General features: G+C 42.0%; 1 protein-coding gene across 1 annotated transcript in view; it reads right to left on the bottom strand.

Annotated features, from left to right (window-relative positions):
- Positions 1 to 21,248: 21,248 nt before the first annotated feature.
- Positions 21,249 to 27,506, bottom strand: part of NOL10 (nucleolar protein 10) — a 51,878-nt gene continuing 45,620 nt past the window's right edge. The window contains exons 20-21 of the mRNA XM_005146062.4: positions 25,413 to 25,515; positions 21,249 to 22,133 (exon numbers count right to left, since the gene is read on the bottom strand). Coding sequence (XP_005146119.1) covers positions 22,014 to 22,133; positions 25,413 to 25,515 — 223 coding nt within the window. The 3' untranslated portion in view covers positions 21,249 to 22,013. The remainder of the gene's footprint in view (positions 22,134 to 25,412; positions 25,516 to 27,506) is intronic.

The raw sequence follows: 27,506 nt of genomic DNA, 5'->3' as shown, positions 1-27,506 counted from the left end.
ATCTGAGCTCGCACGGGTAAAGCTCCTGCTGCCTTCCAGTGACGGCTGCAGTTTTACAGCGTGCAAAACAAATAGATCCCATCTGAATGAACAGGCCCTTCTGGCAAAAGGCTCAATCATACAAGCAGTCTCATCGGCCTTGCGGGGGCTGATCCGATGAGTAAGGACTAGTCCCATGAGTAAGACCCATGGGACTGGACGCGGCTTGCTGGTTTTTCTCAAGTGCGTGCAGGCCTGCTAAAGCTGACCTGCAAATTGGGAAAGAGAGCAAACAGCAGAGGATACACCGTCTTCTCTTCAAAGGCAAATGCCGGGGTGCCTGAAGCACTCTTTGTTCCAATCGTACTTCGTCGGTCTCTCCAAAGTTGGGTTACAGCACCCTTGCTTGAAATGAGAAATAGTGTGGCCAGCAGGACTAGGGAAGTAATAATCCCCCTGTACTCGGCACTGGTGAGTATTTTGAACACTGTGTTCAGTTCTGGGCCCCTCACTACAAGAGAGATATTGAGGTGCTGGAGCAGGTCCAGAGAAGGGCAACAAAGCTGAAGGGTCTGGAGCACAAGTGTGATGAGGAACAGCTGAGGGAACTGGGGTTGTTTAGTCTGGAGAAGACAAGGCTCAGGGGGGACCTTATCACTCTCTACAACTACCTGAAAGGAGGCTGTAGTGAGGTGAGGGTTGGTCTCCCAAGTAACAAGTGATAAGACAAGAGGTAACAGCCTCAAGCTGCTTCAGGAGAGGTTTAGGTTGGATATTGGGAACAATTTCTTCACAGAGAGGGTGCTCAGACATTGGAACAGGCTGCCCAGGGCAGGGGTGGAATCACCATCCCCAGATGGAAGTGTTCAGAAACAGTGTGGATGAGGTCCTTAGTGACACGGTTTAGTGGTGGCCTTGGCAGTCCTGGGGTAACGGTTGGACTTGATGCTCTTAGAGGTCTTTTCCAGCCTATCTGATTCTGTGATTCTATGAACTTAGCTGAGCCTCACCGGTTTCCCAAACCTCGTTGGTTCTCTTTGCTTTACCTGGAATCCCTGCAGTGAAGCAGCATGCCGAACCCCCATAGCGTGTACTTTGAAACAATCTTCTTTTAAAAATGTATGCAAAAACATTAATGCATGCATGGTGAGAATGGCTGGAGCAGGGGCTACGGGCAGATAACACCACAGGCTTTCCTCTGGTCAGACATCCCCTCCGTTTTCTGGGGTGGGCCTGAACAGAGCTGGCCTCTTGTTAGAGCTCCTTGGATTAATAATTTTTCCTTTAGAAATGTTTTTACTGCTCCTACAGCAACGCACAAACCCAGACAAGGAAGGTGCTGGAGGTGAGTGTGCACTTCACATTCTCTCCTATGCCAGTAATTCATTCATACAAGTACATTTACGATAATGTATGTGTAGCATGTGTGACAAGAATGAAGAGCAAACAAATGCACATTGCAAATGCTGGTTTAGTAGGGAATTCCCCAAGACAGGAGTCACTGGAACTTGCCATGTGCCAAATCACAGTGAAAATGTCTTTGCACTCTTCCTACTTGTCTTTGCATGCTATTCTCAGATTTGCTATCACCAAGTAACACATGCATGCAAGATGTATATTAGCAGCTCCTGTATGTACACAATCATTTAATTTCCTGATGTCTCTGAAACACCTCCTGCTGCCATGGCTGACACCGGACAAAAGAGAGAAGATATCAGTGATGACACTGACCTAGTAAAAGGTTTGCTGCAGCCTGTTTACAGCGGATTACCACAGTGTGCTGATAAAAGAGGTTACGATTATCTCTTTAAAAGAGATTTATCCACTGTGATTGTGTGCATGTAAATACCTCACTGAAGCTAGAGGAAAAGCTATAGTCTGATAATATCAGATCCAAGACCAAAATATTTGGGATGAGTAACAGGAAATCTCCTAGAAAGCAAAGAACGTCTAGCCAGATGTCACTAAAATGCGGCTAGGTATGATTTAATCTGACAAAGCCAGTGCCCAATCCCCATATGGCAAGAACTGGCAAAGCTCCAGTGATCGGCTGAAGAGCTGGCCTATCCAACAGATCTTGTCTTCCCCTTCCACTTCCAAAATAAACCAGGCAGAAAGTCAGGAAACGTAGCAAAGTGTCAGAAGTGACAGGCTGAGACAGGTTGCCATAAATCAGCTTTCAGATTAGCCGTTGAGAGGCCCTCTGGAGTTGCAGTGACGTACCATGCACCATACACAGCACGGTTGCAGCAGGTCATACCAAATCTATAATGCTGCAGGCACGAAGGGAGAAATCCAGGCCCATACTTTTTAGAGCATTAGTCTAAGGATTAGTTCACCTTTAAAAAAAATATTTGAAGATTCAAGGTCACACAGGGGTGGTGTCAAGCTCATCTCCATCCCAAGAGATCAACTTGCACCATTGCTGACTATGTGGTGATGGAAGGGCCACCCCAGGAGATGTGGACACAGGGAGCAAGAGCCTAGACTTTAGCAGCAGCTGAGTTCTGCGCAGCCTTGATGAAGCAGCTACAGCTCTGAGACTCAAGTGCCTCCTGCAAAGCTTTCCCTGTAAGCAGGATACTTTCCCTGGTTGATTGGTATCCCTGGAGTCACTGGGGGTTGGAACTGCTTAAATCAGGGTGTTGCAAAAACCAAGGCTTCAGAGCACATCAGTGACAGCCTGTTGTTTGTGATCATCTCTTCTGGCAGGATGACATGGGAAAAGGCCCCTCTTAACTCTGGGCTCTGGCAGAGCAGCTCTAACAAATTTTACTGCAGTGGTTTAAGACACCCCCTTTATCGTGCAGTGAATCCAGACAGATGGGAGTTTGCAACTGCATCCCAGCTACCCAGCTCATGGCACAGGGAATTAGCCTGTTCAGCACACAGGCACTGAGCCCAGTTGAAGACACCCGTACTGCTCTGCCATCACACTGCCTCTTCCATTGCTTGGACCAGCATGAGGAGTGTGATGATGGGGAGGATGATGCTGCAGAGCAATTCAGGGACAAAATCACCCTATCAAGTCAAGGCTTCCAGCACACAGCTCCTGGAAAGTCCCACTCAGGAGGGGTTACCTGCAACAGAGGTCATTGACAGCCTCAAAGCAGAAGCCATATTCATTACAAAAGAGGAGAAGAATTCAGACCCAATCAGCACCTTCTGTGCTGAAGTCCAGAGGCTAGTTCACACCTCAGAAGAGATGGGAAGATGTATCCTAGGCTCCCGTGTTTGTGCCTTTCATCTTTAACATGTGTCACTCCTGGGTTGCCCTTTCCAGCATCCCAGGGATAGCCTCTTTGACTATGAATCCTGCTAGCAAGAGTGGTCCTGCAGCCTTGATCTGAGCACTAGGATACAAGTCAAATGAGGTGGTTCCAAACATAATCCTCTCATCACCGCTGATTTTGGAACTAGATGACCTTTAAGGTCCCTTCCAACCCAAAACAGTCTGTGATTCTGTGAGCCCCAACTTTCTCAGCCGTATGAAGACAGGCTGAGAAAGTTGGGGCTGTTTAGCCTGGAGAAGAGAAGGCTGCATGGAGACCACATAGCAGCCTTCCAGTATCTGAAGGGGGCCTACAGGGATGCTGGGGAGGGACTATTCATTAGGGACTGTAGTGATAGGACAAGGGGTAACGGGTTCAAACTTAAACAGCAGAGATTTAGACTGGATATAAGGAAGAAATTCTTTCCTGTGAGGGTGGTGAGGTACTGGAATGGGTTGCCCAGGGAGGTTGTGAATGCTCCATCCCTGGCAGTGTTCAAGACCAGGTTGGATGAAGCCTTGGGTGGCATGGTTTAGTGTGAGGTGTCCCTGCCCATGGCAGGGGGGTTGGAACTAGATGATCTTGAGGTCCTTTCCAACCGTAACTATTCTATGATTCTATGATTTGCCTGTCTGCTTTCCTAACTGGTGGCATATTTCAAGTTTAAATGACCTGCACCATAGAATGAATTAATGCTGACCTTTTGCTTTCCAGATCCTTTCTGCAGCCTATGCTTTGGACTTCTGTATCCCCACAGCACAGCCTCACAGTAAATTCAGTTTCTGCCTCCTTTCACACATGTTTTCAGGTACAAGGGGTATGAGCAGGAGGTGGAGTGTCCCAAAACAGGCTGGCAGGACCAGGGATCCATGGGCCATGTGCTGGTATCTCCTGTGCCCTGGCTGAGCTCCTGGAGTGGGCAGAGGCAGGGCTAGGGTGCAGCCCCTGTTTCAGACCTTCATCTTCATCAGAGCCCTAACCTAGCAAAGGGTCAGCGTAAAGGCCTCAGGGCTTATCACAGGATTGTGCCTTATAGGCAGTTGCTCAGTCCACATTCAAAGGCCATCCAATTTCTTTGCTGGAGCTGGGAGCTGAAAGAGGAGATGTTTCCCCTGGGAAGCAGGGCCTAAACATTGAGATTCTTATCTTCCAGTTCAGTGAGGGCAAGTGATTTACAGTTGCTTTTGTCTCCTATATTGATGTGTTATTCCCCATCCCCTTCATTCTTCCCACCTTCCATGTTCATCACTCCTCAGTTCTGAAACCTGGCAACTCTTCCTGGGCTCATCCAAGTCTACTGTCCAGAAGACTGAACTCTGACACTTTCTTTTCCTCTTGTTTGCACTGATACAGAACAAATCATCATCTGCTATCAAGCCTTGTGGTAAAAGGAGACCCTTGCATAAGAAGTCTCTAGCACCGAATGCAGAATTTTATTAGAGCAAGAAAAAAACAGATTATTAACACTATTCTGTCTCTCTCCATGCTCCTGCCAGGGACATACCCAAATTACTCCCATCTGCCACCCTGCTGCAAATTTAAAAGCAGCAGCAATCCATAGATCATGGCAATTATGATTAATTCTATCTGTGAATGAAGAAAACCTCAGAATTCAATGAAGTTACCACATACAAAAGAGATGTTGCCTAATAGTGGCCCACTTTGATTTTATTAGAACTACAACACTGAAATTAATTGCCAATGTTTTGAGGTCCGCCTTTGATCTTAATGATGCATGTGGTGAGAATTGGACAAATCGGTAATTGCCTCCAGCTGGAGACAAAGCAGTTGGAAGAGAAGCCATTCCAGGATCCTCTGTAGTTGCTTAAGTAAATCCTAGGATTAGGAACAGGCAAATTTTACTGGGGAAGGGAACAGAGGGGGGACTTGCAGTATTGAACAGAAAACTGAATAAAAATTATTTCAGGTGGGCTAGAAATTGAAAATGTTTGATTTTAATTAATTTCAAGAAAATGGAAATCTCTGTTTTGGCCTGCTCTATCTGCAGTGAAAGCCAATGGCCGAGTTCCCAGCTGCAGGTGGCAAACCTATCACAAAAGTTTGTCAGAGTTAGCACAGAGAAAAAGAGACACGGTAGAGAACTGGCTTTGGAGGCTTCTGTTATACGAAAGCAGGCATGTGGATGGAGACCTCCCTCTGTATGGTGTCTGTTAATCACTTCCTGACACCATTCTGAGTGGAGTTATTCCAACCTTACCTGATGAAACTGTCCTGGGAGTTGGGTGCAGCAAATCTCCACAACGGAATGTTTACACCATAGGCTATAGAGTAAAGGATATTTGTTCTGCTTGCTGAGCAAAATGCATTGTTCCTCAGAGAGGAAGAGATGAAAACCTTTCTAGTCAGCCTGTGTAAGAGACCCCAGTCTTCTTCCTCCTGTTGTGACCGGCCCAAAATCTTTCAAGAGTCCTGCCTAAAAAATCTGGGGAATTCAGATCAGAGTTTAAACAGGCCAAAACTGCACTTCTTAACAAAAAAACTGCTCCCTAGGAACACTCATTAGGATCCTGGTTAGGATGTTGCAATGTAGTCTTTGATTCCACTAATATTGGGAGCTAATAAAGACACACAAACAACAATGGTCTGATACCACATCATCTTCCTCCTGCAACTATCATGCGATGGCTCCAGGATATGCCTAGCTAAAGTAAATATGATTCCTTTGATCTATCTGTGTTAAATACAAAAGCACTTCAGGAACAGCAGAGATTAATTCCTGTCAGGCTCTATTTTCCAGCAGGATTACAGAAATGCCACCTTCAAGACTACTAGCAGTCAACTGGCATTCTTCCAACCAGGTTTTATTCCACAAACATATCCCTTATGCTCTATTTTTTTATGCTAAGCCTGCATTTCACAGAATCACAGAATGGTTTGGGTTTGAAAGGACCTTAAAGGTCATCCAGTTTCAACTCACCTGCCAGGGTCACCTTCCACTAGACCAGGTTGCTCAAAGCCCCGTTCATTTAATGAATGCAAATTATACAACAAAAAGTAAACAAATGAAAGAAACACACGCTCTAATGACCAGAGGTTGTCGGCAACAGTTGAAAACAAGCTAGAAGTAGTTTCATTTGTTGCTCTGGTTGCAAAAGGTCTTGCCCCATATGAAAAGGCTTGTGGAGGTGGAATGCATTTATGGACTGCAGGTTTGTGATTCCCATTGTTTGCGATTATTTGTAGAACATACCTTAATAGAGTTACACTGAAAAGGTTTTCCTGTGGTTCAAAGACTGGATGTTACTCATACTTCACATGTAGTAGACACCATGAGGCTGACTTGGGCAGGAGCCATCAAACACTTCTGACTGCTCAACCTCATAACATGCATGATATGGTCATGGAAGGCATCTTCAGGTCTCTTCACAATAGCTAGTCAGAGCCTGGAAGCTGTTTTGCCTCTGAGGAGGGATTGCCAGAGGCAAATTTGGATATTTGCCTCTGGAAAATATCCAGAGGCATATTTGGGTATTTGTGGTTAGATGCAGTTCCAGTCTCCTGGACTGAGGGCTGACGAGCTGGACTGAAAGTTACAAGTTCAGCTATCTTCCTGGCAGTCCTGCTTGTCTGTTAGTAACAGAAGACCTCAAAGTAAGTCGGTGGAAAAAAAAGGCTCCAGCTCACATAAATCTTCAGTCATTTTAAAAGTGGACATAGGGGAATATGTACTAATTCACTGTTTGCTTATAACTTTTCTTGAATACTGTGATTTTCAAATGCTAGTTCTTGCTACGTTCTTTGGGAGCTCAATTCATCTCTGTAACTGCAAGTATAGAACTCTTGACGCTTTTCATGGGTTTTTTTTCCAGTCTGTTAGCTCTTCACATCTATTGCTGTCCATTTTCACTGCTATCTACAAGGATTCGTTTCGTTGGGCGAGAGAGAGCAGGAGGCAGACAGTCAGTGGTAACTTCCCTATGGCACTGCCTTGAATGTGCATTCTGAAATGCATGAGGATCAGCATCTGCTGCAATTGCCCTCCCTACTATAAACATTAGGCTGCATCTGGCAACAGGGTCCTGCAGGTTAGCTTAGTCCAAAACCACAATCATACCAAAATGAGAAGCTAAGAGTAGTATGTAAGGGTGAGATTGCTGTCTGTCCTGTAAGCCCATTCCTGGTCTGTCCTTTTTCCCATGGAAACCTCAAGGGCCAGATGTGTTGTGAAACTGCTTCATCTGGATCTTCAACACTTCTGCTGGGATCTTATAACAACCGCTCATACCTACAGGCTCAGTGGTTGCAATTCCTTTCTCCCAGGGCTGGAAACAACCTTGTTCTGCCACTTGCACTCCTCCATGGGCAGGCTGCCAGTAACACAGTAGACTGACATGATGTTGGCTCCAGTGCCTACAGATCTGGCTTATGGCTTAGCCTGGCCTTTGAGTCACATCCTGGCATGTCTGCTCTGGTGTAACTCACCCTCAGCCTCCACAGTGATTGCAGCGGTGGGAAGATTACATGACAGCTGCAAGCTCTGCCCTTGTTTCGATTTCCTCTCCTTTTAGCACCCAGGACCACTTTCTGTCATGTCCTGATGAAAGCCCAGAGGCGGGAAGTGAAGAAGTAGGCACTTTCATTCACTGTCTCCACAAAATTACAGGAAGTGGGATCAAAATGATGTCCAGAGGGTCCCTTCCCTCCTGAAGCAGGATAAGCTTTATCTACCCCCTGTCAGCGAGACCTTTAGTTAATCTGCTCTTAAGCTCCTGTGATGGAAATCTCACAGCCTTCAGCATGCTCACAACATACAAATACAGGCAGACCAAAGTTACCTGCTCCATTGCAGATATGTCAGGAAGGGATAAGGAACAGGACAAGTACAGAAGGATCTTTTTCTCAACACATGCTTCCAGCTTCAGCCAATCACTGATTTAAGGATTTCTTGAGCTGAAATGGCATCCAGGTTCTCAGGTACAGTAAATCAGCAGATTCATCATTTGTGAACATTATTGCACCCCTTCTAGGACTAGTACTTGCATTTGGCCTCCGTAATAGCCTAAGATAACTAGCTTCATAATGTACCTATACATTTTATACATAAATACATCATATACACAAATACTCCATATGTTTGTCTTAAACCTGGTTCCTGATAATTTCACTTGATGGCAGCTGGATCTGACATTCTGAAGAATATTTAGTAGTAGTTATGTAACATTCCTCCACATACCATTCCAACTGTTTTATGGGCTTCTATCATATGGCTGCTCAGGTGTCTTTTTCTCCAAGCTCAAAAGTCCCACACTATTTAACCTTTCTTTGCAAGGAAGTTCTTCATATCACTTATAAAAATGCTGTTTCTCTTCAGTGCATGGTTATACCACACCCTTTCTTAAAGCAAGGTGATCAGAAATATAACACCCAAGGTACAGGAGCTCTCGGCGTTTATGTGTAGCATGGACAGTTATTGTTTTGTTTTCTCTTCCTTTCGTCTCATTTCCAGTGGCATTTGACAACTGCTGAACACTGAATCAGTGTTTTCAGAGACCTTTCTCCTGTGACAACACCTTTCCTACATACCAGTTAGGAGCTGAGAGCTCACCGCTCTGTCCCTGCAGCTGACTGGATTTTCCTGACTCCATCAGTTTGCACAGCTGACAAGCCACTGCCATATCACAGCATGTGACAAAGTGACAGCTGTCACTTTGTTTTCTACCCAGGTTTACTGAATTCTCCTGCAGCTCCTTGCAGCCTTCCTTATTATTTACTTCCTGGGTGATGAGTCATCTTTTCAAATCACTTGTAAATACACGAAAGAGCACAGGGCTCCACACAGGCCCCCGGAAAACGCCACCACTACCCTCCTCCTGGCAGGGAAACTGCCTATTTATTGTCACCCTTTCTTTCCTATCTGTAACAACTTATTACATCCAGGATGACCTTTCCAGCTCACAGAAACCAAGCTTAGCTTTCAAGTAAAAGACAAACTATATTATTAACATCATTTCAGAAAGGCAAGTGCTCTAACTGTTTGTATGTTTATGGATATCCCAAACATGAAGCAGCTTCTGTATGAGGAGTGACTGAATAGCTCAGGAATCTAGTCTGGAAAAGAAGCAACTTGAAAGGGTCACAAAGGAAGTTCTACAAAATCAAGAATGTTGTCACAAAGAGGATAAAAAGGGAACAGCTGTCTCACTGTTTCCTCAAAGCCACCAACTGGAATGAAACTCAAGTGAAGCCATGAAGCCAGGCACAGCACTGGAAGTGTTTCCCCATGCAGTGGCAATACACTTTGTGGATGCTAAATCTCCAGGCTTCAAGGGGAAGCTGAAGGTATACACAGAAGCTGAGGTATCAAGGACACAGAAGCCATATTAGCTAAGCCTGTCTCCAGGCTAAACAGTGCTGATGGCTGGGTGACTATTAGACAGACAAGTGTCACATCTCCAAGTAGGTATGGGCTATATCATAACTATACACTGCTCAAAGAAGTTTCACAAGAGAAGCAGCAACTCACCTGAAGCTGCATGTGTTCATAGGGGTTTTGTCTCCCCCCATGCACTCTGACAGTTTGCAATCCCACTGCCATTTTCTAATCCTTTAACCACATAAGAAAATGTGCAGTCACCTACAGATACTCATTCTCCAGGGGAAACTTCAAATCCTTTCTACATACAACACTCAGACAAACATGGCATTTAAGAACAGCTCCTGACTGTGGTTGCATACATCTTCGTAAGCCAGATCCATAGAGTTTCAAGGGCACAAACCACACAAAAGTCAACTCTGCTGCTCTCCCTTAGCTCATCACAAGTAAAATGGAAGAAGAAAAGCAAAAATCAGCAAATTGTTTTAATTATGAATATTTTTTAAAGGTTCCCTAATTTTTCCTTTGAGATTGTATCTTCTCAGAGAAAAGTGTCTGGTTTAAATCATTAGCAACACAACTGGGGACAGAGATGCTTTGATAAATACTGTCTCTAATTAAGTAACTTTTTAAGGTGAATGGAATTCACCTTTTTTCCCCTGCCTTCTGTGTAAGGCAGAACCCATTTGCATTTAACCACCTTCTGGGTGTGTGATGTACCATAGTGTCAGAAAATCAAAGCAAAGATGTAAAAGGTCATATCAGTCAGAGCAGAACAACACTTCAGCTCCTTCCCATGCCAGTTAAGACAGTGCTCTGACAGAAACACCCACTGGATTCAGAAACTTTTACCTTGCTTCTCAGACATAATCCTCATCTCATTCCTTCCAATTTTGGGATCCAGAGTAGCACATACATTGGGAATGGCTGTGAAACAAGGGAACAGCAGAAATTTTACAGAGTTTCCATTGTTTTCCTATATGCACCTTCCACTTTGGGAAATCATTTGACAACCAGGAGCCAGGTCTATGCATAGCACACAGCAGATGCAACACCCTGAGGAGGGCACCCCGACAGACTTGTGCATGATCATGGGAATCAAGAGCTGCTCTGCATGGCCATCTTTAGGCAACAGGGTAGCAAATGTTAGAGCTACTGTATTCCCCACTCCAAATCAGCTGTTTTCCCTTACCCCAATCCAATATGCACCTTCCCCTCAACTCCACTCACCAGAACAACCCAGACCAACATGCAGCCCATAAGCCTGACAGTACCTTGCATTTGTCACAATAAACACTGGTCATCATCTCAACGCAGGCAAAACTCCACTGATGTCAGTGAGACTGTGCCTTGCGTCAAAGCAGCAGGATCGACCCTGTTGTTTTGGAGGCTGGGTAGGTGGAAAAGACAAGACCTGCAGGTGGAATAAAAGCCCAAAGAGAACAAATTGAGAAATTATTCAGAAACAGTTCAAAGCCTTACATGTGGGATGAAAGCTGGCTTATGCTTCATAAATCTAAGAAATGATTCAGTAACAGTTTATCCTGTGCAATGGGTTCTCTGTAATTAATGTAAGCAGTATCCATGAGAGCCAATATAAATTAAGTACCAGTTGTTCAGATTAACTCTCTGCCTTTGGGCTGCTGCAGTTGTGTACCAAAGTAAGAACTTTTAATTGAGAGAAAAGTAAGTCTTTCTCAATAATCACATGCTAGCCAACCTGAGCTATAGATCTGTTGTTGAGGGATTTGGAGCATAGTCACCATTGTTAGCTCTGACAGCATCATTGCTTCTCTGGTTAACACACCCATTGATATGGCAGAATTTCCTTCTTTTAATGCTTGAAATCCACATGCAAAAGGGTGCTCAAAGAAAACAGAATAGCTTTCCGATTTCTTGTTTTATTTTGAAGCATTTGCATCAGATGCCCCTAGAGACCGACAGTGAAATGCCTCAAAATCATTACTGTCCCTTGTTTATTTATGTCCTTCTGCCTTATCCTTCCTTTTTCTGAACCCAGTGGCCAGCTTTTCCTTACTTCCAGAGACTCTTAAATATTTATAGAAGAAAATAAAATTTACTAAGCATAGTTTTGGTTCTGTTGCTCTTCAGCTTGGTGGGAAGGCCCTGCTAGGGAGTGTGTGGTACCCTTCTGAAGCATCAGAGATATTTCAAGATGCATTGGCCTGAAAACACACTGATATACTGAAGGCTTTCAAGAAAGAGCAAGACAATTCCTCAGAGAATGGACTGTAGAGGGAAGGCTGGAAGCATGGCTATCACCAAGCTTTTACGACAGCCTTGTGCTGAAGATTTTTGAGCTGTGGTCTTAATGGCTTAACTTTACTCCAGAATTCCCTATCTCCTCCCCTTCAATGGCCCAGGGGGATGGGCAATGGGGGTTGTGGTCCGTTCATCACCTTACCTCGGTTGCTCCTTCCTCCTCAGGGGAGGACTTCTCACACTCTTCGTCTGCTCCGGTGTGGGCTCTTCTCCCCATGGAGCTATGGGTCCTGCCAGAAGGCTGCTTCAGCATGGGCTTCCCACGGTTTCACAGCCCCCTTTGGGCATGGTAAAATTAAAAACCATAAAATCTCAAACCAGAATACAGTCGTTTCAGCTGTGTTTCAGCCCTTGAAAATCTGACATCTACATTGATAAGCTGTTTTCTCTCTTGAAAAGTGTTTTAAAAGAAACATTTGGCCAGATCTCAAATGATTTTCCACCTCACTTTTCTCCCTTCTTTCCCAGCTGCTTTACTGACTGCCTTACTAGACACTTATCTTTTTCCAAATTGTCTTTTTCCATGAGAAATTCTTCTAATTTCATATGGAGCCTCTGAAGGAGGGAGCTCTGCTTCCCCAGATCCCCAGGGATAAGAGGAAATAGCAAGTCTTAACCGACACAAAAGGTCAATTACTTTTCTGGAGGTATCACTGGCACCCAAGAAGGATATCCACTGTGGGCATTACTCTTTAGAAATCACTTCAGTAGACATCACATACACATCATATAACAAGGGAAATTAAAGAAAGGTTCTCTGGCAGAACAGTGGAGAGGAGGAGCTGCCTACCTTGACTGCTTGGTTATTTCATCCACCAGTATCTTGAGGCACAGTGTTCTCTCCACTTGGGTGTAAAATCTCACTTGCTTTGGTCACATTCAATATCCACCACATGCTATCAGCTCTGCACTCACATCTATCCAAAATGCCACCGCTGAAATCAGCTTTCATTGCCACTATACCAGGGAGGTTAAGCATTTCCTGAACACCTGAAATAGCTTTGTACCTCATGCCTGCTCTGGGGAAGCTTCCATCTTCTTCCAGTTTTGACTGAAACTTAGAATTCATAGAATAATAGAATGTTTAGGGTTGGAAAGGACCTTAAGATAGATCATCTAGCATCAACCCCCCTTGCCATGGCAGGGACGCCTCACACTAGACAATGTCACCCAAGGCTCTGTCCAACCTGGCCTTGAACTTCTCATGGTCTGAGGCTGACAACAGAAATAAAGGATCATTAACTTTGAATTCTCCCAAACGAACTTTCTTTAAGCTTATCAATACTTCTAAATGTCTTTCTTCCCTTAACTGGCTAAACTACAGTTAAGGTAGCGATACTAGTCCCCAGCTACACACACAGGAGTTGTTACACATTATGTTCTTGCCCGTATCTATACTCATAAACTGAAGAGCATCAGGTCGCATCCCAAGCACTGGAGGATGATCATCTGTGCTCTGCTCCTAGTAATATTTAAATTGAAGCAAAGTAGTTACCATGCCATTGTGCAAAAGTGATTTGTTGTAACCTGTCTATAACATTTCAGATAGAGGATAGTTATTGGCTGTGGAGAGCTGTTTAAAACATTGCTTCATATTTTCAGTGTAAGAGTGTCACAGTCCCGTTGGGCAATCTCCTGTTTACATCTGGGAAAGGATTAAAACACAGTAGCTACGGAGTGTTGCAAACTTCCTTTTTGATTCAGTTTACAAGGAAATCAGCAAAACCCTCATAGACAAGATAATTGCTTTTCACTAAGTTCTCATTTGCACAAGATTATTAAATCCTTACAGGTAAGCATGTAGGCTTTTATGACCCCTACTGTATGCACTCCACTTGTGATATCTACTTGCAGTACTATAAAGGTTGAAATACATGAGAAAATATATTTACAGAAATGTTGGTAAATGGAATGGACATAATAGTCATCACTGAAATCAGATGCTAGATAATTTGAATCATAGAATTGTTTCGGCTGGAAAGGCCCATAAGATCATCTAGTTCCAACCCCCCTGCCATGGGCAGGGACACCTTTCACTGGACCAGGTTGCTTAATATTGAACCTTTTGTGTAATTGTACATAATGTAACTGCACATGTATGTAATTGCACATCGCAATTGTACTAATGCAGTAGTAAAATTCCAGAGAAACCATAAAACCACAACCACCCCACCCAAACCACCCAGACCCTCACTGAAGCAGAGCTAGCACAGTGGTACAGAGGCACACAAAGAAGTACGAGAGGAATTTGGGGGGCTAAAACATCCCCCCCCTGCCTATCACCAATGACATGCACAGGAACATGTGCCAGCTCTCCAAACCCCCACCATGCACTTTGATGTCACAGTTCTCCATACCTCCTAGTTCAAACAAATCCATTCTGCTCAAGATAAGGCTGTACACAACCTATCTACTATTACCATTTTAGTGCTCAAATCTGCGCTGTATCTGTACAAATTTTACTATAGATACTGATATTAATAGAAAGAAACTGTAGAGATAGGCACCTCACAAGAAACAGCCAGATGTTAGAACAAGATATAATAAGCAGAGCAGCTTTGGAAGAAACTGCTGTAGGGAAGGGAAGGGTGGTTCCAGGAATTAGGAGCATAAATTTTGATTAGGGCTGGGCTGGTATTTCCCACTTCAACTGCCTAGTTTTCTCTTTAATAAGGAAATGGGATTTTCACTTTTGCTCCACTCAATGTAGAATTAAATGCACAAAGACTTGCCTTCATAGGTAAACTGACCCAAAGGCCACTTGTAAAGCATGATGACACTGGCAACAACAGTATTTTAAACTCATACCTCATCTTGCTGTAGAACTACTTTACTTAAGATCTAATTGGATGTAACTGTCACAGGAAATGCAGCACTGTTGTGGTTTAAACCCAGCTAAGTACCATGCAGCCACTCACTCACCTCTCCACCACTCTGGTGGGATGGAAAGGAGAATTGGGGGAAAAAAAAATAAAGGTAAAACCTGTGGGTTGAGGAAAGAACAGTTGAATAATTGAAACAAACTATATTAATAATAATAATAATAATAATAATAATAATTGAAAGAGAGAAGAATGCAACCCCAAGACAGTCAAGTGATGTCAAATACAACTGCTCACCACCCACTGACCAGTACCAGCCTGACCCAAGCAGTGATCGGTTCCTTCTGGGTAACTCCCCCCAGTTCATATACTGGGCATGACATGCTGTGGTATGGAATACCTCTTTGGCTAGTTTGGGTCAGGTGTCCTGCCTCTGATTCCTCCTGGTTTCCTGTGCCCCTCCTCACTGGCAGAGAATGAGACTGAAAAGTCCTTGATCAGGGTAAGTGCTACTGAGCAACAAGTAAACCATTAGTGTGTTATCAGCATTGTTCTCAGACTAAATCCAAAACACAGCACTGCACCAGCTACTAAGAAGAAAATTAACTGTTCCAGTCCAACCCAGGACAAGCACTTATCTCTGCAATTATTTCTTTCAAACAGCAAGAGAAAAATGACTCCTTCCTGAACATGCTCAGGGTTGAATTTCACTCCCTGCACACACACCACTGTCTAATACACTCAACAAAGAAGAGTGAGATACTGAAAAACACTGTCAACAGCAGCCAGATACATTTCTGAATTTACACCAGTGTGAATGACTTAGTCACTGCAGTCTTCATGCACTTGTACAGAAATAACTTATTTACCTCTGCTCATGTGCAAGTGTTCAAACTAGTCTGGTCCATGGGATGCTCACAAGTATTTCATGCAGAAATAGCACTTACAGTACAAATAGAAGATAACGTGACATTATAAACAGAAATTTGCCACCAGGCACCATGTGGATCAAGGACCCAGGCCAAGTCAAAAAACAGAAGAGGAAGGAAGTGATACTAAAATGCAGTTAACACAAGCAGAGTTACCAGAGAGACAAATGGGGCAGAGAGAGAATGCCTAAATTATAGGTGGAAGAATGGGTGTGGAGATTAGCAATACCCAGTTTTACAGACAGAATGACTTATGGACCATGTTGGAAGGTTTACAATTATCCATCTACACTCTTTAAATGCAGGAATTCTTTTTCCTCCAGTTGTGTAAACTACAAGCTCTGCTAAATCTGATTATTTTCTGCAGACTGTACTATAAATTGTTCATTTGGTGACAGAATTACTTCATGTTCTTCACAAAGAGTCAGTTGTTGAGGAAAATGGGCTTTGAAACAGAGAGATAATGATCAAGAGCTAAAGTTTATTAATAGATTTATGTGCTTTCATTCAGCTAAAAAACCCCATACTTCCCAAGATCAGACAAAATATATTAGCTATGGAAACAAGCCAATAAAAGTATTTAATCTTCATGAAAGAGATAAAAAGATAAAACTAGTGAGTGATTCAGTTAAAGGATGGGACAAAGAGAGAAAATTACACTGGTCAAATAATGCTGAGTGTGTCTTATGCCTTACAACATTTGCAGTCTTCGGGATGGAGAGATCCTCTGAAGTTCATTAATCCATTCCTCCTCATCATCCTTATGGCAGGCTCCACTATAGCCAGGGTGTTCCTGCAGATGTTTAGTCTGACATTGCAAGTGTTTCAGTGGACACTGCACAACCTCCCCAGGTAAGCTGTTGCTTCTGCATCTGAAAGGCAGCTCATCCTCTCTTCCTGGGATTCAGTTCTACTTCTTGTTTTCTTGTCTGGAAGCACAGAGAACACAAATATACAAGGCTGTTTGTCGTGGTTTAAAACCAAGTCCACACACAGCTCGTTCACTCACTCCCCCACTCGCTCCCTCAACTCCCGGAGAGTTAGGAAGGAGAATCCAAAGAATGTAGCCCCCACGGATTGAGATAAGAACGGTTTAATAGCTAAGGTATAACACAAATCACTACTGCCACTACTACTACAAACAATGATAAAGCCAATAACAAGTGAAGAGAATACAACATCTCACCAGCCACCGACCCATAACTCACCCCACCCTGCCCCACCGAGCACCGACCGATACCTCCTCCATCCCCCCCCAGAGCTCCAGCCCTTCCTGGTCTCCCGGTTACATCCTGGGTATGACGTGCTATGATATGGAATACCTCTTTGGCTAGCCTGGGTCAGGTGTCCTGTCTCTCCTTCCTCCCGGCCTCCCCTCCTCCCTGGCAGAGCATGTGCTCAGAAAAAGGCCTTGAACAAACCAAACATTTGAGCAATAACTCAAAACATACTTGCTATCAGCAACCGTTCTTAGCTGGAAAGTCAAAACACAGCACTGCACCAGCTACCAAGAAGGAGAAAACATGACTGCTACTACTCAAACCAGGACACTGTTATGGCGCAAGATGGAGTAATGTGAGAACTGCTACACCCTCCCTCACAACCCTTCCTGCAGCTGGTAATCTCAATCATTCCTACCTTAACCTAAACACATAAATGAATCCCATGAGTATAAAAATGCGTATATACATTTTACACACACTTCCTATTTATGCAGGGCAGTATTTTAAATCCTATTTCACCATTTTGCTCAGATATTAAAAACCAGTAGTGTGGTACAGTACATTCTTTCCTTGTTTTGTATAACTAATGGATGCTTTCCATTTCAGACAATTACACTGGCCACAGGAACACAGCATGCTTCTTGGCTTGGCAATAGCATTTTGGAAAGAACATTTCACAAATAGTTTTGGTTTGATGTTTGTTCAGTGATTAACAGCCTAACTGAAGTAAAACCTCTTACTTGTGGAGTGAGAAAAGTGCTGAAGTATATATATAGGTGATGCAACAGATCCAGGTCTTTATCTCTGCACTCACATTTAACCACTATCTGTAAGTTTATTTATAGGGAGTATTTTAAAACTGATTCTCACCACTAAATTCTCCTGTGTATGAAATAAGCAGGGTTTCATGAGGCTACAGCATCTGATCACTCTAAAATGAGAATACGAACCTTAAACTTCAAAAAGGATCCCAGCAGTTGCTCAGCTTCTAGGAATGGCAATACTGGGTCAGTACCAGTTCCTGCAGTCCAGAAAGTGAAGCAGTGCTGAGAAAAAAGGTTGATGTAATCAGGCTGACAGCTAACAAACGCCTGTTTTGGTTGCATTACAAAGTTAATCAGTTGCAATGACATTGCATGTCAGCTTGTCTGAAATTTCCAATCTTCCCCCAGGTAGCTGTTCAAGGACCTGCTTTACCAGTCTCAGGAATCTAAACACACTTCATGCAAGGTCCTTATGTGGGCTGCTGGGCTCTGCTACCTCTCCCCCACTTTACTAAGGCTTTGGCTGGCTGTGCAGAAGGCCAGCTCTGGTAACACCAAGGCCAAATAACTGGGGACCAGACTGCTATGAGAGGAACTGTGTGAGAAAGAGCTCCCAACAGCCCCACCAGACCCCTGCTCCTACTTTGTCAGGGAACCCATCACCCTGTCTTTGTTCGAGCTATGATGTAGGTCTGCCCATGCCTGCCCAAGTACTTCATGATCCTGATCTTCTCTCTTGACTTTGTATGTGCCTCATTGCTATGAATTTGTCTGTCTGGTCCATTGGCTGAACCTCATTGCTGTCACCCCACTGCTGCTCTTGTTTGAGGACTGCACCTCCTGTCATGGAGGTCACTGCCCCTGCCAGCCTTGCCACCCTGAGCTCCCTGCCTTCCCCCACAGAGCTGCCCACTCCTGCTTCTCCCTGACACCTCAGAAGCAAGGCTTGCAAGGAATTTTCATCCCTATTTCAGCAGAAAGCTCTTGGGTGCTAGGCAGCTGGGCACAGGCCACCAAGTATAGCTCACCTGTATTCCAGAGTTCTAGTGCTGGACACCCTGGAGAGCCATGCCTCACTGCTAGCAAAATACAAACACCGATCACTTCTCCTGACCAAAGCAAGCAATATACAAACACCACCACCCCCATTCAAACATTTAATAGCCAGATCAAGGCTAGGAAATTGATTTTCTGCATGCAACTGATTCTAATCAGCTGGCTGTTCATGGGAAAAAGGAGTGTGAGATCAAAAATTAGTTCAATTAATTGATGAGTTTTAAAATTACATACTAGCTTTCTGTCCTAGAGACATGCTGGGTCTCCAGTCTGCCTGTATTAGAGTAATGTGTGCCTCTTTCAGGAATGTATCCACAGCAGGAAAACACCTTTGGCACTGCAGACCTGCTCCTGCTTAATTCTCCCTGGTTCTTCAGTTCTGCATCACTCACTGGTTATCTAGTAGAGCATGAATTCAGCTATACCTACAATGGAGACAGCTTTGCCTCTTCACCTTACACAAATGCCCTACTCCACCACAGCCTCACACAGACCCTCAGCAACCCAGAGTTTCTTCTAACAAAGAAATTATTGCATGAACTGTCCACCAGGCAGGTAGGTGTTCTTGGGCAAAGACAAGCAGACAAATTTACAACCCAGTCCAGTCAAGTTATGTTTACCATTCACAGATATTCAGCTACTTGGGCCAACTCTTAACGCTCTCATTCACAAATACTACCTGCGACTTCCAGTTTTCCAGGATTCTTGCATGATGACCAAGTACCTTCTACTTGTATTTCTATCTCTAATTAGCCTGATTCTATCAAGATTATATATATATATATAAAATTCTAGATGTTGCACAAAAAAGCACAGCAAACTCACAGGCAAACCCTGCAGTGCTTTGGAAACCCAGTGCAGTAGGGACTATCTTCAAACAACATAAGCTATGAAAAATACATCAAACCTGTCTTCCAGTTTCCACATTTGCTGCCTATAATATGCAAATCACAGTCACAGTCCTACCTTTCCAAGCATCTCACAGTTGATGCATACTTAAACACTGCTTAAAGTGCATCCTAAATTCTTTTATGTGAAATAAACAGTGTGCTAAAGACAGTTTGCATGTGCCTTCTCTCAAACAGTACCATGTATATTCCTTTAACTATACAGGCTCCAACACAAATATATGATCAGTATTATCATAATGAGGTACTCCGTAAGTGCATGAAAAGCAAAACACTGACCTAAGCCAGTGTGAGTAAGAAGAATTTCAAAACAGAAGTACACTTCTAAGCTGAAAGTTAACCATTTTAAACTTAGCTCACTGCTACACTGCAGATCAACTGTGTCTTTTTGTACTGCTCTTGACAGCCAAGAGAATCACTGCTGAAATAAGGATGCCTTACACCATAAATGCACTTCTAATTCTTGATCAAACATAACGGGATTTAGGCCTACCCTGAGAAAGAACAAACTCCTCCCAGTTCCTGTTCTACTGCCAGTTCTGTCCACCTCATCCCCAGTTCTCCCTGTATCACCCAGAACGGTGTCAAGTTTCCACCATTAATCTTTCCACACTCAATATAGCTACACATATGAAGTGAACACACCTGCATTCCATGCAGATAACTTTTAAGAGATAACACAATGCTTCAGGGGAAAGATATTGCACCAGTACAAATTTTAACTTGTCACTGTGCATGGATTTTAAAAGGCTTGAATGTTACCAAAAGAGAAGATTCCAAGAAGAGGGACATACCCTGGAGCACTCACAACTGCATTGCATTTTCTCAGTGGCTACAGAGAAGTAATTATGGTACTTGATACACAGTATGGGTGAGACTGACACAGGAGTACTGCACAGTCCTGTGTTAAACGGAAAGCACGAGAAGCTTATGGTCAGTGCAAGAATTTGACAGCTAGAGGTAAAAAGTAGGTAATGAGACTCATCATTTAGCTGAATGCAAGGACAGAGAGGTTTTGGTTACAATTTATGTTTTAAAGATGAAAATATCAGGTGCAAAAGGCATTTTTAACTTGAAGTAAACCATATCATTAAAAACAGAAGCAAGGAACTAAAGTGGGTAAAATTAAATAAAGGAGAAGAGGAAAAAAAGTTAACCATGTGACTGATTATTCTATTATCTAACACACACCAAAAAAAGCATCTGGCTATTAGAAACTAAGGTTTTTACTGAAGTAACTGCAAAAATTTCATGGCAAATACTATCCAGGAGACCAGAGCACATTAACAGACTCTCTGGTTTATAAAGCAGAACAGTTAACAACCTCCAAATCTCTTAAAAAGACTTAGAGCAATGCAGAAATTCACTGATTATTGCTGGATCCAAAGTTCGCAGTTTCTTGGATTTAGCAAAAAAGACAATTTATAAAGCCTTTTAAACAGCAATAAACAAAACTCCTTTAGGCTCAAAGGTAAAAATAATTTTTCTTAACTAGTGAACTACTTATGTAAATGATGGGTTTACAAGGTAAAAGTCAAAAAGAGATGCCGTACCCTGGTTAGCAACAAGTATGATTTGGGGAATCAGAAGAAGACATATAAAAGATCCATCATTTCCTTAATACAGTTTCTAGCTTCTCAAGTTATTTAAATTAACTTTTTGAAGGACAGGAGGCTACTGGTATGGCCTTAATATGTTTATTATGTGAACATACATCACTTGGTCTATGTTGAAACATGGCTGGCTTATCAAAATGTATTAAACCTGGTCCTAAGGATTCTGAGTAAAGGCAATATTTATGAAGTTTAACTTAACAAAACTATGTTTTCAAGATTCCCCTTTGTATATCGGTGTGGCAAGATAGGCTTCCTTATAGAGTGCCTTAGAAGAAACTGAATCAGGCCTTCCCAACTGCCCTTTTGACAACCATTTGTACCTCCTTCCTGGCTACTAAGGCAACCCGCGAAAATAAAGCCAAAGTCAGTTTTTGAAAAACACAATTGTGTGTCATCCTTTTGGAACCCTAAAAGAAAAGTGTCGTGCCCTTGTAAAGGTTAAGTTTTTAGACAAAGCAATTTACCCTTGATCACACACAGAGTTTTCAGAAAACAAAACCCCACAGCTCTTAAGTTAAATAAAAAACAAGCAGCCTTATAAACATAAATTTTTATATAGAAAACATCCCGGGTTACAAAATAACCAGTTGCTGGTGATTTCTGCACAAATACAGTTCACACAGGAGTCTGTAACAAACCATACCTGTAGTGTCCTCTGTCAATGCTTTTACCTTTATAAACTTTCCAATAATTAACACATGGTTTCACAAGTTCTGGTGTTTGTGTTCATCAATGAAACAAAATACAAATACATTGGTACAGTGTCCCAGTTCAAAAATGTCCCCATTTCAAATAAAAAACTAAATTTCTTAAAAAGATAACATAAATCAATGAAACGGTCGTCCTCTTCCTTGCTTGCTCTTGAGATGACTAGCAGGGCGCCTAAGGGTTTTCCTCTCTTGACGATGTCGTTTCTCAGCTTCCTGCTGTTTCCTTTGCTGCTCTGACTGGAATATTAGAACAAAAATAGACTCAGGTTCTTATAAACCTACATATCACCTCATTGTTCAAGTATCTAGATATCAAGTCAGAATTTCATTAGGGAAATCTGGATATGTTACTGTAAATGGTCCCATGCTATCTTGTCTTAAACTTAATTCTGAGTGTCCCTAGGCATTATCATTCCAAGTAACTCAGAGCAAATACTTAAGACAAAGACAGCAAAAAACAGCGAATAAAATAATGCATTTCAGATGAAAACCAGTGTTTAACAGTAGACTGTAAAAATTACAGTCCAGATTTTAACATTCAGTGCTGTTAAGAAAGTGAATCACAATTTGAGCTATTCAGAATTTATTGTTTAATGTCTTTAAGAAAGCAGAGCACAATTTGAGGCTATTTGGTACCCCCTTTGGTTAACTAGCATTCCCACATTTAATATTTACACAAATGGATTTTAAAAAGACAGACCAGTTACTTAAGTTTGCTGAAACCTACAAGTTCTCTAAAAAGTGTTCTTAGAAGGATATGCCGTATGCAATTCTAGAATGACTTGCCACGTGAAAATAATTGTGTATCTCTGCACCTGTGGCATATGTTCTACTAATGTTTTTCTTCTTCATCAAAAACACACTGAAAGGGTTTCATTTACACACCACATAGATGAAGTGGCCCTTACAGCCATAAACTATTTTCTTTGGAAGACTAGGGCTTGTCTTCAAACTAAGCATAAACTGGAACTAGCAGACTTGACTAGCCAAGCTCAGGCAGCAATTAGAGCAATTTCATTAGCAGCAGAGGATAACTGCATTCATAGTGTGATAGAAGAATTACTGAATATGCAGCTGCATCCCCACTGCACCTAATTCTATCAGCAGCAGTATTCATACACCAGCCCATCTCTCCCTGAATCTCCCACTAAAGCACCATTTAAACTTGAGCTAGAGATTTGCATGCAGAGGCAGCATTTTGGCTGAGGCGAGTTATGAACCAGTTTATCATCTGTAGCAATAAGCTCATAATGGCATCTTGGTAATAAAAGCTAGTGGTCTCTAGACTTTATAGAATTTATTGACTCCTGTTTCACTGCAAGAATTTAAATGTGTAACTAGTTTCTCCCTCCAGACTTCACTTGAAACAGTCTTGGGAAATCTTAATTTAAATGTTGACTCCTACTGCTAGTGTACCAAAATGAAATGATCATGATTTTATTTGAAGTTTTGTGGTTTGTTTTTGTGTATTTTGTTGCTTTTTTTAATGTCCTCTATACCTCATTAGTAGTATAAGTACTTAGATATAATAAAATAGCAGGATTTCTAGAATATGTATTTGCTATGATAAAGCATGCTGAAAATGCAAAACCAGGATACCACACCATACCAAAACCCCCTTAAAACTAAACTGGGAAATATCAGTGACATTTTCATTGTTGGGTCTGCCAGTGGATGGTGGGCATTCAGGAGACTGGTAACATACTGCAGCTGCAGCAGCCAAGTTCAGTCCCAATTCCACTGACTTGCAAAGTTGAGTGATATCTATCCTATTGAAGCACAATTCTCTCCCCTGTTAAATCTTCCTACCTACTCCTAAGCACACCAATGCTTTAAGGAAATGGCACTACAAAGTGGAAGTTGATGATGATAGGAACACTAAAACCCCTTTTTGGCTTGCCAACTTCATCTCTTCATCTTCTGAAAAGAAGTGTGAGATCAGAGCATACTGCATAGCGTTATCTCTTCCAGCTCTCCCTGCTTCATTCCCTGACACTTAAGAATATATACACAGGGTCTGTTTATTTGAGAGAAGACTTGTGAGTCTTATTTTACTATTCTGTTGATAGGAGAAAAGATCTCCACTGTAGATGCATTATTTTTCTTTTAATTAGACTTTAAAAGGTGTTTTATGGCAGATGAACACAATGTACATATTTCAATAAAGTAACATCAGTTAAAAGAAAAAAATCCATGTACATTAGCAGCAAAATAATTTAAGACTTTAAAGCTATAGCATATCTCATGGTATCAAGTAAAAATGGCATTCTAAAGCACTGCTGTATCTGTCTTCTCTCACCTTACTTCCAAATCTTCACAAAACTGTTAGTAAGGTGATAGCTCATTGTACATTACCAACTGCAAGAAACCTTGTGGTTTTGTGCTTTCTAAGTTAAAGCTACTATAAAAAAGGCTGTGCTTTTGAAGCCTGCAATGCCCATTTAACTAGCTCCAAGACACTAGCATATCAGTTACAGCAGTTCATAAAATCCCCATAACTGTTATCCTACACAGCACTGCAGAGGAATTCCACAGCCAACACATTTTAAATTCCAGCAATAAATGAATCAAAAGCACATGAAAAAGGATGTCTGCAAACAGAAAATAATCAGGTAAAACAGGTAAGATAGAAATAGTCCAATACATCTGGGTTATTTTTTTTTCAGGCATACCCAATGTAAAATCAAATAACTACTTTCAGCCATTCTTTGACAGCAGTTTTACTGATGAGAATAACATCTGACCACTGATAAGGAGAAACACACTATAGCATAGAGGTTTACCTGAAGAAAGCCAGTTTTAACTCAAGTACATTTTGTCAGCTTAACATCAATTAGTATGAGTCTTCTGGTTTTATACTGTGTCCCTTCCTCAGTTCTAAAGCAATTTTCTACCAAAAAAATCCTTAAGTGTTCTACAGGCCATTAACTCTGCCCACACTATAAATTAATCACCTGTGATTTACAAAATTCCTTAGGATGGGAAATCAAAACTATTTAGGAAAGGCAGATAGGCAGCAGTCAACTACACACTTCCAATGCAATTTGGCAAGTAGAACAGGACCAGAGCTAATTCTTGTGATCTGTTACACAAGTTCAATGACAAAGGTAGTTAGGAGCTTTTTTATCATGCTGAGACCTAGCAACATTATCAAGCAAGAGAAAGCCTGTTACCTACAGCATGTGGACCTGCGATCAAGATCTGATCAGTCCTGGCACAGAAGTCAGGTAAGGTCACAAGCTTCTGATGGTATGTCTGCACATAAACTATTAAAAGATGGGAGCCATTATTTTCCACCGGAACATAAGATTTTATGAGTGCTGCCTGAGTTATATGGATATAAACACACAGAGTACTACCGGAGGCTTTCATTCTCTTGGCAAGAAGCAGAAGAGTTGGCAGATTATAAAGCAACAAAGAGGGACATTTGTTTGACGGTTTTAAAGTTCCTGTTCTTTCATGCAAAAATTCAAGTTACTTGTGTATTATTTTAAAAAAACTACATATATAGCTTACCTTCTTTAATTTGAATGTTGCCTGTTTGCTGCCTACCGTGGTATCAGACACATTCAGCGTGCCAAGTTTTTCTTCAAGCTTTAAACGATCTCCAAGAGTTTTCCTGCAGAGAATAATTAACATTAGTCCCTATTCTTGCCATCTTTTTATTATAATAAAGACTGATAATGCAGTCAAAACTAATCTCAATTTCTCTGAAACTCTAAAAAATAAACATTCAGTAAACAAAAAGCAGGTAAGTTCAAATCATTCCCTCCAGATATTGCTTCCAGTAGAAACACTTCCAAAATTTATGTAAAACTCGTTGCTTTTTTTCTGCTAAAAAAGCAACAGGACTCTAGTTGAGAAAGAAACCACACCCTTCCATCGCTATAGTTGTCTATGAAATGTCAGAAAGTCAGGAATATTCAGCTGCAGAAGAAACACTTTTGAGGGAAGGAAATAATCTCGAATACATCATCACCAATCACTTCAGTGATAGAGACAAACAAGTCCAAATACAAACGACTGCTTGGACACTGTGCTTGCAATAGTCTAATGCAAACAGTTTTCTAAATAAAAGAACACTTCAAACAAGTGAATGTGGTAAGACAGACCCTGACCCCAGAGCGTAGATCCACATAAGCACATGCCTTCAAGCACACTGTGCTTGTCCATCAGTTTCTGTGAGCAACCTGGTACAGAACCTCTCCCTAGGGGAGAGTGTGGCATTTCTACAGAGGAGGAGGTAGTAGCTGTTGCGGTCTAAACAGATACCGCCTTCAGCTCTCCTCCACTGGATGATGTCCTACAAAGACAAGACACATGGATGTGCCCCAGCTGCTCTAGGTTGCAAGCTGATATTTACTATTACCATTGCTGAGTTCAGTTACATAGGGTTGTAAACTGGAACAGCTGAAGAGTGGAAATACACCTTGTTCCTGCATAGCCTCCAGCACAGGGTGAGGCAGGAAGTGATGGTGCTGGCTTCAGCCACCCTCCCAAAAGGCACCTGTGAGTCCTGACATGGCTTGTCCTCCCTTCTATAATGTGGGTGCTTATGAGTACGTAGTGCCACCTGAGAATATGACATGGCCTGTAGGATCAGACAAACTCACTCTGCAATACACTTAGAAAACATTCACTTAACTGTAAATAAAATTAGTTTCTGCAATTTGAGATGTTGCTATTGATGTTCTATTACATCTCCCTGAAAAGGGCTAAGACACATTTTTTGCACAAGTTTTAATGTGGAAAATAAGTCATCATGTAGATACAGACGATTAACAGCCATCAAAGTTGATGACATTTACTATGGATGTAGAGCTCATGGACTGTGGCCTATGCACGAAGCCTCTGAAGTCCACTGAATTTTGGTTAATGAGCCATTTTATGTAACAAAGACTTTTCAGATTAACAATAAAAAATTAATGTCAAGAATTACTTTATTTCTCATGACTGGGTACTTTGTATTTTTTTCTGTAGTACATTTTTCATTCAGTACATGTAAAAACTTGTTTCCTCTGTGTGAATCAGGAAGACAAGCTAAGCCTTAGAGCTAACTATGGCAGAAGATCAGTCACTGACATTGTGGTAGGATTTCTACATTCAAGTGAAGTCCTATTTTCCTCCCCTTTGAAAGTGAACTGGAGAAATATGGCTACTACCCAGCAATTATTCAGCATGACTGCCTGGATAATGCTTCAGTCAGGAGAAAAACTGAGTTGATATTAGCAGAACATGGTGGGGTTCCTATTTTACTGAACAAATGCAGGTACAGCTGTATTTATCTGAAAATGTGCAAATCTCAAATGATAGTGAATTACACACACTGATACACAAACACAACAGCTGGGTCAGTTGTTTGTTTAAATCATTCTCAACAAACTGATTCAAGGGATGCAGTAACACTGTTATTAAAAGCAACTTCCCCTGCCCTGCAGTAAAAAACAAACAACAAACTTGCCAAGAGAGCAGCTTTTCAAGACTTTTCTTGCTGTTTTACTTTAACAATACCTAAGAATGTCAACTATGCTTTTGTTGGCTTTCTTGCCCACCTCTGAAGACATATACTGTGACTGTCATACTTTATAAAGCATGACTACTGTAGTTTTT

This window comes from Melopsittacus undulatus, chromosome 3 (assembly GCF_012275295.1).
Source record: "Melopsittacus undulatus isolate bMelUnd1 chromosome 3, bMelUnd1.mat.Z, whole genome shotgun sequence".
NCBI lineage: Eukaryota > Metazoa > Chordata > Aves > Psittaciformes > Psittaculidae > Melopsittacus > Melopsittacus undulatus.
The sequence above is the reverse complement of the archived record's forward strand: the minus strand, read 5'-3'. Positions and strand labels throughout refer to the sequence as shown.